The sequence below is a fragment of the Pseudophryne corroboree genome, chromosome 7 (genome assembly GCF_028390025.1).
Source record: "Pseudophryne corroboree isolate aPseCor3 chromosome 7, aPseCor3.hap2, whole genome shotgun sequence".
Classification (NCBI taxonomy): Eukaryota; Metazoa; Chordata; class Amphibia; order Anura; family Myobatrachidae; genus Pseudophryne; species Pseudophryne corroboree.
The window spans coordinates 81,301,419-81,316,218 of NC_086450.1; the positions used below are offsets into that span (position 1 = coordinate 81,301,419).

The 14,800-nt window shown below is 43.1% G+C and overlaps 1 protein-coding gene across 29 annotated transcripts in view; it reads left to right on the plus strand.

Annotated features, from left to right (window-relative positions):
- TTN (titin) overlaps positions 1–14,800 on the plus strand; it is a 302,099-nt gene that overhangs the window by 7,347 nt on the left and 279,952 nt on the right. For all 29 annotated transcript variants that reach the window (XM_063933349.1, XM_063933371.1, XM_063933359.1 and 26 more), the window contains exons 3-6: positions 12,323–12,526; positions 13,136–13,423; positions 13,828–13,913; positions 14,308–14,552. In XM_063933349.1, coding sequence (XP_063789419.1) covers positions 12,323–12,526; positions 13,136–13,423; positions 13,828–13,913; positions 14,308–14,552 — 823 coding nt within the window. The remainder of the gene's footprint in view (positions 1–12,322; positions 12,527–13,135; positions 13,424–13,827; positions 13,914–14,307; positions 14,553–14,800) is intronic.

Sequence of the window (14,800 nt, forward strand, 5' to 3'; positions counted from 1 at the left end):
AAATGTAGTTTTTATAACATATCTACAAGTTACTGTACCTTATGGAGCTCATAGCAGAGCATTTCCAAAATTTGGATACTGAATCTGTTCTATCGAGTGTGGCCGGACCCCAGCAGTGTAAATGATCAGTGATCTGATTTTGGCAGCACACACAATGCAATGATGACAAATTAAAGTTAAGTTCAAAAGATCAGATGGTGTTGGAAGCGGTTGCGCTGGGCTATTTCAGTAAAGCTGATCCTCTATAAAGCTATATGCAGACAGCTGTTGCTCTATAAAAGGTTTGACGTGTTGATCCCCTGCCCACATCTCCCAGATCTGTCATGGCTCCAACAAATTGTTCTGTCAATCACAGCCCCTTGTCTGCAGCTGTCTTTTCCAAAATAGAAACTGACTGAGATTGCACTTTCCACATACTGACAGCGAGATGTGAATGAACAGGAAAAAGACTAGAAATGTGTTAACTACCATGTTTGTTTTTTTCCCGTCTCTCACATATATACATTATAAGGAAACTAGCATTGCTCAATGATGTTATAATGACATAACATTTGTTTGAAATGAGCCATAAGGTGTTATTATATATTATACTGTCTTTGTGTTCTTAAACAATATTTTACTGCTGGATATAAGTAATACTGGTACTTTATTTAAAAAACAAAAAAAAACAAAATATGAATATATACTGGATGTGGTGTTTAAAAAGAGCTATTGGCTCAGAGGTAACCTAAACAAATGAGCAAAATAAGCAAAACTCATATACATTTGATAATATTCCAATAAAATGATCACAACATAAATATAAATACAAGGGACCGGCTTAGAAAGAGTTGTGGTGGTGTGGACTAGATGGCGCTATCGCTCAAGCGGTGATGGTGAATATGAGAGTGCTCAAAAAAATACTTAGCTGTGCCGTCTCCGGACGAAAAGTCAAGGATGTTCTATGTTCAATGCATGATGGAGAGCTCAACCGGTTGGTTGATCACCAATTCTCTGACCATTTACATTGCCTAGTGAAGCCTACTAGCCTATATCGGCAAAAACCATAGACTACGTATTTCTTCATTTTGTTTCACGCGACAATACTACACATTGTATACTTCTGTTTCATTTCCTATTTTTCAAACACGGTTGAGCTCTCCATCACAAATTGAACATAGAACATCCTTGACTTTTCGTCCGGAGACGGCACAGCTAAGTATTTTTTTGAGCACTCTCATATTCACCATCACCGCTTGAGCGATAGCGCCATCTAGTCCACACCACCACAACTCTTTCTGTTCCACTTTTGAACTACCTGGGATAAGTCCAACGTTGGACCAAGAAGGCAGCAATCGGTTTACTAGAAGTGCCATTAAGGATTTCAGCCCTCTTTTTTCAAAGGGACCAGCTTAGTATACAATTAAATAGCGGAATCTCAATATCTGATATAAAAAAAAAAACAGCATTATGGGGGAGATGTATCAAACCTTGGAGAGAGATAAAAGCACCAACCAATCAGTTCCTTGCTATCATTTAACAGGCTGTTGTTGAAAAATGACAGCAGCTGATTGCTTGGTACTGTACTTTATCTCTCTGCTTTATATCTCTCCAAGGTTTGATACATGTCCCCCTATGTGACTAATAGAAAAAATCAGAACAGTTTCTTATTCTGTTGTTAATACAGTATCTTTTTGTTTAAGATATGACAATAGTGCAGGCAAATCATTGCTTATGAGTTAATACATCTGTTTTAGCGTTGATTAGGTGTTTGTGTTTTGCGTGGAATAAGGGGTCTGATTCAGATATGGTTGGAGTTGCGATCACTGCTGCTTCCTTGAAAGCAGCAGTAATAGCGCTGTATGGTGATGCAACAGGAGGCGTCCATTACAAGTAGATGCCTCCTGTTGCATTTGTGACCTGACCTGCATCCTAGGTGCCGTGCAAGCCGCCCTACCTCGGCTGACTGACATTTCCTCTGTTCCTTTTCTCAAACGGAGGACATCGCAACCCTCCCCCCCGTACTGAAATGGTACCAGACTGTCAATTACTGATAGGCTGATGCCGGGTTTCTCGCTACGTTGCAGGACCTGTTCGTGTAAGCACAGAACAGGTTCTGCACATACGCAAAGTACCAATAATCAATACTTTGCAATAGCTCTGAATCACCCCCAAGAATAGTTATAAATTGTATTACCTCTATTATATATTAGGAACTGAACTGCAGTTGGTCAGCTTTAAACATTAGATTGAGGACATTGGCTGAGCATACATTATACAATTAACTGGACGATCCTCCTAATATTGGCGGGTTCACCCAGATAATTGTATAGTGTGGCAAATCTGATGCAACGCGCAGTGTATGCCCTACTTTGGCTGACATGTCCCCTGTTCCTTGACAGCGGAGGAACGGAGTACGGTCTCCTACCCAGGGGAGAAATGCAGGCATCTATTCTTGTGGCCATACATACATGTATGACCATGATATCTGACAGGTGTGAGTCTGTCAGTTTGACAGCCATTTTATCCAACAAGCCAGATGCATCATCGCTTGGAAAGTGATAAAATGGAGAGTGAAAAAGTGCCAGCCAATCAGCTCCTAAGTAACTGCCATTTTTCAAACACATCCTGTGACATGGCAGTCAGGACCTGATTGGCTGACACTTTCTTTCTCCATTTTATCACTCCCCAAACGATAATGCATCTAGCCCAGTGTATGCCCAGTATTAGTGCAAAAGTTTCACACGGACCCCTGGGTCCAGGCAGGACCTACACCGCACAACCTGCACCTATTTCTTCTATACTAACCTTTCCTGAGTCCAGCAATGGCAGCCGCAGAACAGCAAATTCACAGGGAAAATGTTGTGGTGGCCATTTTTCCTGCATTTGTGCATGCGCACTAGGGAAATTACTGGGAAAATGGCCACCACGCCATTTCCCCAGAGACCTGCGTATACGTAGTAGACTCTGCTACAGTGACAGCGTCTTCTAGTGCTGAGAGCACTGAGCAGAGCTGCCGGCTAGAGAGAGGGAGGGGGTCCGGACAGAGACTACACTCAGACCCCCGGCTCTCTTGATTATGCCCCTGTTTGGGACGATTAGGATTAGAATAATTTAGCTGCTAAAATAGCTGCACACGAGTGCACTGTGATACTGATTCTGAGACTGGAGGGGGGGAGGTTCAGGGGAAACTTGAGGAAAAATGCCTTCAGAGTGAGGGTAGTGAATAAGTGGCATAGCCTCCCATCAGAGGTGGTAGAGGCTAAGACAGTAGAGCAATTTAAACATGCTTGGGATAGGCATATGAATATCCTTACAAAGAACTAAGGATCAAAAAGGGTTGAGGTTACCTAAGGATAAAAAAGAGGGGCAGACTAGATGGGCCAAGTGGTTCTTATCTGCCATCAAATTCTATGGTTCTATGGCCCGACTTATCAAGATTTGGAGAGAGATAAAGCGCACGGTGATAAAGTACCAACAAATCAGCTCCTGTCATTTTTCAAACACAGCTTGTGACATGGCAGTTAGGAGCTGGTTGGCATAACCGTGCAATTTATCACTCTCCAAGGCTTGATAAATCTGGGCCTATGTTTCTTTGACAGATCTTGTATCTAATATCAGATTACTGCTGTTAGGCACATGGTGAGGACTGATAGCTAGTGGAAGTATCAGATCACATCCTCAGGAATGGTATCTATCATTTGGCTTGATTATATTGACCAATCATCATGGAGGTGATGCATATTTGGTTGGGGTTTCCATAGCTGCAGATATACGTTTACTTAGGGTATTCATTATTGAATGATGGGTCTGATACAAATGGACTCTATTGCACAGCCGCTGCGACTTTGCACACAGTGGCTACGCAATAATATACTAATGCTGCAGGTGTAGACCGGCACACGCGCAGTACAGATCCTGTGCATGTGCAGTTTGCCTAACATCGGAGATGTATGTAAACCATCGGGTTTGGGTACAGCTCGGAATTATGCCCGATATTCACAGCATATTAGGATGCAAATGCTTGATTTGAACTGTAGCCAGTATATTCCTACATGAAAGGGGTGTAGTATGGCTGACCGGCGGTCTCCTGACCGCCGGTCAGCTTACCGACGCCGGGATCCCGGCAGCATACCGACGCCGGTATCCCGGCAAGGAGGGGCGAGTGCAGCAAGCCCCTTGCGGGCTCGGTGGCGACCTGCGGTCACCACGGGTTCTATTCCCACTCTATGGGTGTCGTGGACACCCACGAGTGGAAATAGTCCCTGTTGGTTGGCATGCCGACCATCGGGATACTGAGCCGGGATGGTGGGGGAGGTCATGTGACTGTCGGTCAGCAGACCGCCGGTCACATGAATACCACCCCATGAAAGTGCATTCTGTGGAGACGGTGCCAGAAAAAATTTAAACGGTTGGATGTAATGTACTCCGAGATTGCCAAAGCAATAGGTGATTGCCCCTTTAAAAAAAACGTCCGAGGGCGGTCGGTATCCCGCACCTCCGGCGATCTTGGACCCCATTTAACCTCGCCGTAAATGTTGAAAAATGTTGAACATACTGATTTATGAGTACTGCACTATGATCTTTTTTTTTAAATTATCATTTAAATATTTTTGCAGTTATTGATAAAAGTGTTTTGTTACTTTGAGTAAATATCACTGTATTTGCTGTCTGGTGATGCCATTTGATGCTAATAGTACAGTTGTCAGGGTAATTATCTACAAAGATATATCATAAAAAATTTTAACACAATAAAATGGAGTATTATTTGACGCCAAATAAAATGCCACCATCATTTCTTTAGGTTATCTTTTCTAACTGATGCAACAATTGTATGGACTGAGCCACACCATGGGGGGTTAAATAAAAAACAATTGTTATGATTTGTTCAACCAAAAGTTGGAGCAGGTCAAAGTTATACCTATAATCTGTGCACACCCTCCACCCAGAACAGACTGCACTGCTGCCAGGCCCCCCATTGTGAAACTGGTTCTAATAATTTGACCATCTTTTATTGATCCTCAAATCTGTTCGATTTTCCCACATCTGGAGCTAGTTGAGACTTGAGAGATGTAAATTCTACATCACTAGTTTTAATTTGCCTTTGCTGCTTGCAGATAGGTAGTCTGTGCATCTACCCGATGGCCAGTGCCAGATTAAGGTCCTTATGGGCCTGAAGCTGAAATTTAGGAAGGGCCTATTGTGTGCCCTGGCAGGAGGTGTGACAAGCGCTGCGGTGGTGTGACTAGTGATGTGGGGGTGTAATCAGTGTGGTGTGGGTGTGGTCTAAATAGGGCGTGTGGCCTATGCCATGTGAGTGACACAGTCACCACTTACTGACAGACACTACTTACTAACACACACGCACAACACAGATAAACACAAAACTTACCGACACAGACACCACTTACTGATAGATATTACTGACTGACACACACGCACAACACAGATAAACTTACTGACACAGACATTACTAATACCGCTTTCACATCGCAAATGCCGGATCCCACCCGGTAAGAGAAACGTGTCCTTACCGGGTGGGATCCAGCATTTGGTCTCCTTTGATGGCTTTCCGACCCGGCAATATACCGGGTCGGTTGCCATTAGCAGCGGAGGAGCGCAGCAGCAGCAGGGGCGGGGGTGGAGGCAGCGCTGGGAGATGAGCTCATCTCCTGCGCCGCCTCTCCCTATGCTGTGAATGGGAACCGTGTCGCATCGACGTGGCTCCCATTCACACTGCGCCTGACCCGGTATTCAACCCGGGTATAATCCTTCTTTTATACCGGGTTGAATTACCAGGTCAGGCGATCCGCTAATTCGGCGAAAGTGCTTTCACATCACACCCTGACCCGTGTCGACACGGCAATATGCTGTGTCGATACCGAGTTATTTGTGCGATGTGAAAGGGGTATTACTGACACACACACACACTACACAATACTTATACCACTCTCACATCACAATGCCGGATCCCACCTGGGAATTGGAAATGGGTCCATTCCTGGGTGGGACCCGGCCTTGGACCCTACACACCGCCAACCCGACCCGTCAATTTAGAGTCTGCATCAGAGGCGGGTGCGGAGGCGGTGCTGGGAGATGAGATCATCTCCGCGCCGCCATTCCCTATGCAGTGAACGGGTCCCGGGTTGCATCAACCTGGGTAACCTGTTCACACTGCACCTGACCCGGTATTTATTGAATTACTGGAGCAGGCGACCCGATATTCGCCCATGACCCCTTTCACAACGCACATCGAAACATGTCGACCCGGCTATACCAGGTTATTTTTGCGGTGTGAAAGGGGTATTACTGACACTGACACCACTTACTGACAGACACTACTTACTGACACACACACGGCAAAACACAAAACTTACTGACACAGACAGCACTTACTGACACACACACACACACACAGACACATACACACACACACACACACACACACACACACACGCACACACACATGCAAAACATACTCACAAAAATACTACTTACTGACTTACTGACACACACAACACAAAACTTACTGACACTGGCACCATGCAAAATGTACTGACACAGACACTACTTACTGACAGACACTTCTTACTGACACAATTTTTTTCTCAGTGGTACTGTACCTGCATGCCGTGGGTGTGGTCATGTCATTAAGGGATGTGACCATGTGACACTAGGTGGAATGGCTATATATTATGTGAATCCATGGCACAGATGCCTCCTGTCCCTGCGGACTACAGAGACAAAGACAGCAGGATGTGACCCTGGTTATAGAATAAAAAATATTATATATAAGCTGTGTACCCAGCACTCATCCTGTTTTGATGTGAATATTTGCTCCAGTGCCCTCCTTTCGGGTTTTCAAGCTGTGGATAGAGTACAATGAGGCTGCACTCCCGAGTCTTGCTGGTGCACTAAGATTTATTAAGTAAGATTTAGGATCAATAAATCTTATTGCACCAACAAAACTCGGGAGTGCCGCCTCATTGTACTTGTGGGGTGGGGTCTCGACCATTAGAGTTACTCACCGGGGTGTAGTATGAGTTGCCAGTGGCTGGGAGCCCGGCGGGCAGAATACCGGCGCTGGGATCCTGAGCGCCGGCTTGCCAACAGCGCGGTGAGCGCAAATGAGCCCCATGCGGGCTCGCTGCGGCGCCACGCTATCTATTCTCCCTCCAGGGGGGTCGTGGACCCCCAAGAGGGAGAAAAGATGTCGGTATGCCGGTTGTCGGGATTCCGGCGCCGGTGTACTGTGTGCCGGGATCCCAACAACTGGTATACTTAATCCCACCCACTCACCACTTGGCCTGCACCCCACCGTCACTTTTTTTCTGCCAGGTGCGGGAGGGTTCTGACATCACCTTCACGCTCCCAGCAGTCCTTTTCCTGACAAAGGAAGAAGGTGCTGGCGGCACCTCCGATCAAGACCTAGGAGCTTGGTGGTGTGTGGCGGGGGTATGGCGTACTGGCGGACACATTTTTAATGGTACGCCGTACCGGAGCGTACCGCCACACTTGCAGGACTGACACACACACAACACAAAACATACTGACACACACTACTTACTGACACACACGGCACAACATAAAACTTACACAAACACCACTTACTGACACATACACACAATGCAAAACTTACTGACACAGACACAATACAAAACTTAAAGGAAAACCAAAGAGAAAAATAGCAGCACTAATTGAAATATTGAATGTAAATTCTGATAAGAAGGATTGAGTGATAAAGAATTTGCAATTTAATAAAACATGAATTTAGGCCTCATTAAAAGTTGGATATAGAATACGAAAACAATTTAAGACAATAAAAACAACAAATATGGGTCAAATAATTGTAACTGCCTATCACATTAGCATCCGTTCCTATTATTAAGCCTGGAACATATAGCAGATGGAGACAGACTGACAGCGCAGTCACACCAATGCCCTTTACCCGAGGACCGCTAGAGGTGTAGTCCCTTAAGAGTGTCTCTGATGTTTTGCTCAAAACCAGCCAGGTTTGGGATCCTCATTTAACACGGTGTCCTCTTTATAGAGATAGGGTTGATGGTGTTTCCAGTTGTGAGGGATTTGTCTCGTTTTTTCTGCAGTGGATCTTAAATATTCAATATTCCGGAAGTTGTGTATGCATCTGCGAATGTATTAGCGATCTGTGATGCAATCGCAAATTTGCATGAGGTGTTTTTTCTTTCTGTCAGTGCAGCTCCTTTCTACTTGCAGACAACTGCAGTTTCTCAGATTAGCTGAATTAGGCCCACAATACCCTTTATTAAAGAACACGTTTCAATATTCTGCCATACCCAGGATTCATACCTATAACCTGTTGTATTCTAGTCAGACATCCTAATCATTGATCTAAAGTATTTGATCCTGAATAAAAAAAACACAAGATTTCTAACAATATGAAGCTACATGTTCTTTGTAAAAAAATAATGAGCATTGCAATTGAGAAGATCTATGTAGTGTGCAGCCACACATCCAATCCCTTGGAGCCACACACTACATAGATCTGCTCAGCTGCAATGCTGATCAAATTTTCACAAAGTGCAAGGTAAGTTTCAAATAGTTAGAATTCTCTAGTTTAGCCCTCTGTAGCTTTTTATGCATGTGCAGATAGCTCAATAAATAGAGTGTCTGACTGCAATGCCATAAGCAGTGGGTTTAAATTCTGAGTATGTCAGCATCTTGAAATGTAATAAAGGACAGTGGGGTCTATTTACTAAGTCTTGGTTGGAGATAAAGTCTGCGGAGATAAAGTACCAGCCAATCCTCTCCTAACTGACATGTTATAGACTGGGTTTAAAAAATGACAGTTAGGGGCTGATTGGCTGGTACTTTATCTCCATCGACTTTATCTCTATCCAAGGCTCAGTAAATAGACCACAGCGTGGCTGAATAACAAAGTTATCTAGTTAAATTTATGAATGTTGTATACTGTAGATATTAGCAAGGAAGGGGATGGAGATAGGAGGCAGGAGTGGTCTGGAATTGCTGTACTTCAAAAATGGGGCAAGCTGCAAGTGAAAGTAATCAAAACAGATAATTCCCAAGTGCTGCCAACAGCGCCCCCTACCCAACAGCGCTATGTGCGGTGGCACACTCCACACACATCTAGTTACAGCCCTGACTATACTCACATTGAAAGGTGCCGTATGTGAAAGCGCTTCTAAAACCAATGAGAGAAATAAATTCATTTATATGCTGTATGAGTTGACCAGAATAGGATTGTAAAATCTGAGATACAGTAAGCACAGTATTTTTATTTGATTGTGGGAGTAATTACTATTTTGTATGAGGTCATCCACCAAGTAACTATCGTAGTATTGTCCAATGTCCAATTACTTGTCAGAATATGAAAACTTCTGTAAATATTTACACAGTCCTTTTTATATTAGCACGGCATCTTGCCAACATTTATAATATGGGGTCTATTCATGAAGCAGTGAAAACAGTGGAGGAGGTTGCCTATGGCAACCAATCAGCTTTGAAGGAAGCCTTTATCAAGTACCGTCTATAAAATGTAAGGGAGATGCTGAATGGTTACCAACTTCTCCACTAGTCTATTTCTCCAGTGTTTTCACTGCTTCATGAATAAACTCCATGTGTGACGGCTGTACTGTATGTAGCATTCACTGATTTTAAACAAGGCAGTGGTAGCATATACTGTTTGCTAAGTATTGGTGTTAGCTCTCAGAACAAGAAACACCTGGGAGCCCAGCAGTCAGGATCTCTACCAATATTACTGCAATTTTGGGAATTAATTATCTCACCATTCTTTTCTGTGCAGGCTGTATTCTAAGTGCTCGTCCTTAGGCATTACATAAATTCCCCGTCATGTGGCAGCTTTCATATGGGTGACATACCCTGATGTGTAGTGACTGAATTAGACTGTAAGGGGAAGATCTACTAAAGCATCTAAAGTTGTAACGTGATGGTGTTGCCTATAGCAACCAGATTTTATTACTTCTCTTTTGCATCCTAGAAAATGATGGACAAAACCTCATTGGTTGCTATGGGTAACACTTTTAATTTGAAAGCGATGACAGAGGCCCCCTGCGATACCTATGAGAAGGCTGGCAGGGGGTCTTTGTGTGGTCCATCACCTGCCAGCCCCGGGAAGTGACATGTGCAGGGAGTCCCTAGGCTCCTCCTCCTCCTGCATTGCAGCCAGAAGGAGAAATGGCTGTGTTGCAGGGAAGGAGGAGATGGGGGATCGTGGAGCCGAACCAGAAGGATTGACAGGACACACATGAGGGGGTTCAGGAGCGGTGCTTGGTGGCGGGTGCGGCACTGGGCTGCGGGTGCGACGGGATGCGGAAAGAAGCCCATAGGCTTCTATAGGGTATTGCCATAAAAAGATGGCGATACCCTCCGCAACGATATGCGGGCGGCCAAGTCTAAGTACATTTGAAATTGCGGTAAAACCAACAAACTTTTTTTTTTTTTACTTTTACTGCATTTTTCATTTAGTACATCCCACCCTAAGAAACTTTACTTAATCTAATTCTAAGTGTGGGCATCAGGCAACAGGAAATATTGTGTCTCTATCATGGTACAATACTTGGACTCCCAGACAAAATCTGGGCGCACGCATCTGTGGCTATATTGGAAGCAAATGTGTGTGAGCGTGCAGGGATCTATAGAATTCTGTAGTCATTTTAATTATAGAGGGAGAAATGTATCAAACATTCTAAAGAGTGGAGAAGTGGACAAGTGGAATAGATGACGATAGGCAATGCTGAATACAGCATTGGCCGACCTGTGTAAAATTTTGGGGGTAGGGCCTAATAGTTGTAGACATGAAGAAAAAAGGTATTTGAAGTGCGGAACTGCTCACCGAGCAAGGGTGCACACTGAGCCCCTCAGTCAGGGACAAATCCGGAGGGGGGAGCGCGATCAATGTGATCACTTTCCCCTACTAACACAGACAGAGACGTATGCTGCTGCTGGCGGCAGCAACCTCTCCAGGCTCACTGCAGCCCAGCACACAGTAGCTGGGCTGGTGTAAGAGGCTGTCCCTGCCTGGCCCCTCCAACAAGCCAGGATTGGGTAATTGGTAACCCGCTCCCCCCCTCTCGGCGGACCTGCCGATAGAAAAAGGACTGCAAGATCATCCCTTTAATAAGGGACACATGAATTACACATGTTCTGTGGCTGATGAAAACCAGGTGAAATGGAGACACAGCCAGCCACAGATTCTGTATAATTCATGAGTCCCTTGTTAAAGAGATGGTCTGGCAACCTCAGACAGGAACCAATTGGCTTATAGCTATCATTTATCAAGTACATTCCTCTATAAAATGATAAGTAGAAGGTTTGTTACATTTTCCCAGGAGCCTGTTAAGGAGATTTGAAGTCTTGCTAAGCATATACTGTATCTCCTAGCTAATAAATTCACTTGGATTATTCGCATACTTGCCTACCTGACCCTCTCCATGAGGGAGAACATCCTCTGTTCCTGGACTTTCCTGGTAATGTATGATTGCCATCACCTGTGGTGAAACACCTTCCTTATCACTTAACTAGCTCACCACAGGTGATGGCAATCATACATTACCAGGAAAGTCCAGGAACAGAGCATTTTCTCCCTCATGGAGAGGGTCAGGTAGGCAAGAGTGATTATTCGTATGAAACATACATTGGTGGTGCTGTCATGAATTCATATGAAACGTCTCTGTCCAAGTAACATCAAGCACCCCCACACAATATTGAGGCTACCAGTGGAGGGTACGGGAAAATACTAGAGATGTGAGCGTCTTTGGTTTTGGTAAAATCACCCTCAAGTGTTTCGGTACAGATTTGGATTTTGGCGCGGTTTTATATCGAATAAAAAATTGAAAATCATTGATAAAAATAGATAAAAACAGCTAAAATCTTGTCATTTTTGCAATCCCAAACTCGGTTTTTGTTCGGATCCACAAAATTCAGGTGGTTGTAAATTTCTGGTGGAGAACTGGACCGCACGTCTCCAGAAAATTGAGCTTTTTCAATGTATGGATTCTGTCTTGGGCTGATGACATTCTAGAATTATACTGTACATGAGACAGTGTCTTTTGTCATATACATTTCATATCTCCCAATATGACCCATTCCAGGAGGGACAAAATTCCCTGCTCCTGGATTTCCCTCTTAATTTATCATTGCAGTCACTTGTGTTTCCAAAGTATTTTCTAAAATGTACTGTGTGTATTATAATCACCTAGGACTATGTGGGACTATACCATTCATTGCGTGTTTGGAGAAATATCTTATATTTTTGTGCAACTTCAGCTTACAGTATGTATGTAAAATGTATAATTGTTCTTTTTTTTCTCTGTTGTTTCCATAGGTTTTCCAGTTCCAGAGGTGAGCTGGTTCAGAGATGGCCAGGTTATTTCTGCTGCAACACTGCCAGGTGTGCAGGTCACGTTTAGCGATGGCCGCGCTAAACTTGTGATCCCTGCCGCCACAGCAGCACACAGTGGAAGATACTCTCTAAGAGCCGCCAATGGAGCCGGACAAGCAACTAGTACCGCTGAGCTACTTGTTACCGGTACGAATGTGTGACTGATATTTTGCAATAATATAATGCTTGCAGTTCACACTTTGCCTAGCTTCTCTGCTGCACCTAGGCACACCATGGTTTATTAGCATAAAGCCTTCATATATTGTTCTCAGCTGCAATACAATACAGAGAACAATACATCAGGGGATTAAGTCATTACAGCAGGGGATTAAGTCCGACTGCCCAATCTCAGTTACTCCCATTAAAGGACAAGATGAAGATGGCTCCATCTGTACAAATAGCTTTTGCATAACATACTGTATGACATGTTTAAAAATTTGTGTAACACATTTTGCCAAAATGCCACAAATGTATTAATATGCTTAGCATTTGAACCTCACATATAACTGACTATAGTTACTTTAACGTGTATTCCAACCTTGGTCCTCAACACAGACAAGAAATACATGTTTTCATGATATCCATGCTTGAGCACAGATGCTTAATTCAAAATAACTGAGAGACTATTTAAGTCACCTGTGCTTAAGTATGGCTACCCTTAAAACCTTGAATGTTAGTGTGCCTTAAGGGCTGTGCTTGGGAAACATTTAACACTTCATTTTTAGTTTGATACATTTTCAAATTTGCCCTCCGCAGCCGAAACAGCACCACCAAATTTCACACAAAGACTACAAACTACGACAGTAAGACAAGGCAGTCAAGTTCGACTTGACGTAAGAGTAACTGGAATCCCTACACCTGTGGTGAAGTTCTACAGGGAGGGAGCTGAAATCCATGGCTCCCAAGATTTTCAGATCCTTCAAGATGGAGACCTCTACAGTTTAATTATTGCAGAAGCTTACCCAGAAGATTCCGGAACCTATTCCGTAAATGCAACTAATAATGTCGGACGTGCTACTTCAACAGCTGAACTCACAGTTCAAGGTACTTCATTCCGTGTTTAGCTCAGAATTATGTATACCAACATTGACACTTGAGTATGAGAATATCTGCCAATCCTTTCATCTGTTAATTAGCCAGATATATCATCAATATACTGTAACCTCAGCATGTGGTAATAAAGACAATTTTTTTATTGATGGGTTATAAGAGCACATGGCTTAAAATTGAATGCTATATATATTAATGCGTATATATAGCAAATAATAATTTATTGCACACAACCTTTCTTAGTGAGTAAAATTAGGTTACTGTCATTTATTAGAATGAAAACATTATTAGAGCACTTTTTGTTTTTGCACTGGCATAAATATTTGTTGTTTATTATGTAAACACATATTTTTAAATCAATTCCGGATATTACATAATCTCTCTAATTTTAAAACTAGCTGAAGAAGAAATACCTGCCAAAAAGACGAAAACAATTGTATCGACTGCTCAGATTTCCCAAACAAGACAAGCACGTTTCGAAAAGGTAATTTTGCGCCATTTTTTTAGATATTGTTTCTGGAAAATATGCAAATTGAAGGTGTGTCAAATTGTCCCTACTCTCCCCACTACCCAGTATGTCCCCATAGAATTTATCTCCACATGGTATTATCATTGGGTGGCTATAAAGCTCTGCACAATATAGATATTACTGTAATTTTTTTAATTTTTTTCATTTTTTTAAAAAATTGGTAGTTTTGTCTGTAGTTCAGCTATCCCATCCACAAGTTTGTTTTTTTAAAGTTTTTAATTAGTAAATCATTTTATTTACTGTATAATGCACACATTTCTTTATTTCTCCTGTTCCATAACTAAAATAATGGCCACATTGAGGCCGTGCACATAATTCACCTGGTACCACGTTTCCTCCCTTTTTGCAGAGAGTAGAGGCTCATTTTGATGCACGATCCAGTACCACAGTTGAAATGACTATCGAAGGTGCTGCAGGACTGCAGCTGCCACATAAAACTCCTCCCAGAATTCCTCCAAAGCCTACATCCAAATCTCCAACGCCGCCAGTGATCTCTGCCAAGATCCAGATGGCAAGACAACAGTCTCCGTCGCCCGTGCGGCAGTCTCCTTCTCCTGTCAGACCGGTGAAAGCGCCCATACCTTCACCTGTCAGGTAACAATAGAGTTGTAACTGGATGTAAACTGTATACATTATGAATTTGATATACTGTACTGTGTAGTACTAAAAAGTTAACTAATAACATTGTGTCTATAAGTTGTCTATGTTCTGTAAACTATGACTTTCCAAAGAATTGTAGCAGTTTGTGACTGTATGTGCAATGTTGGAAAGGTTCGTTAATGAGAAAATAATCCCAATATAATTTATTAAAGGCTATATCAATGCCACATTCCTAACAATGT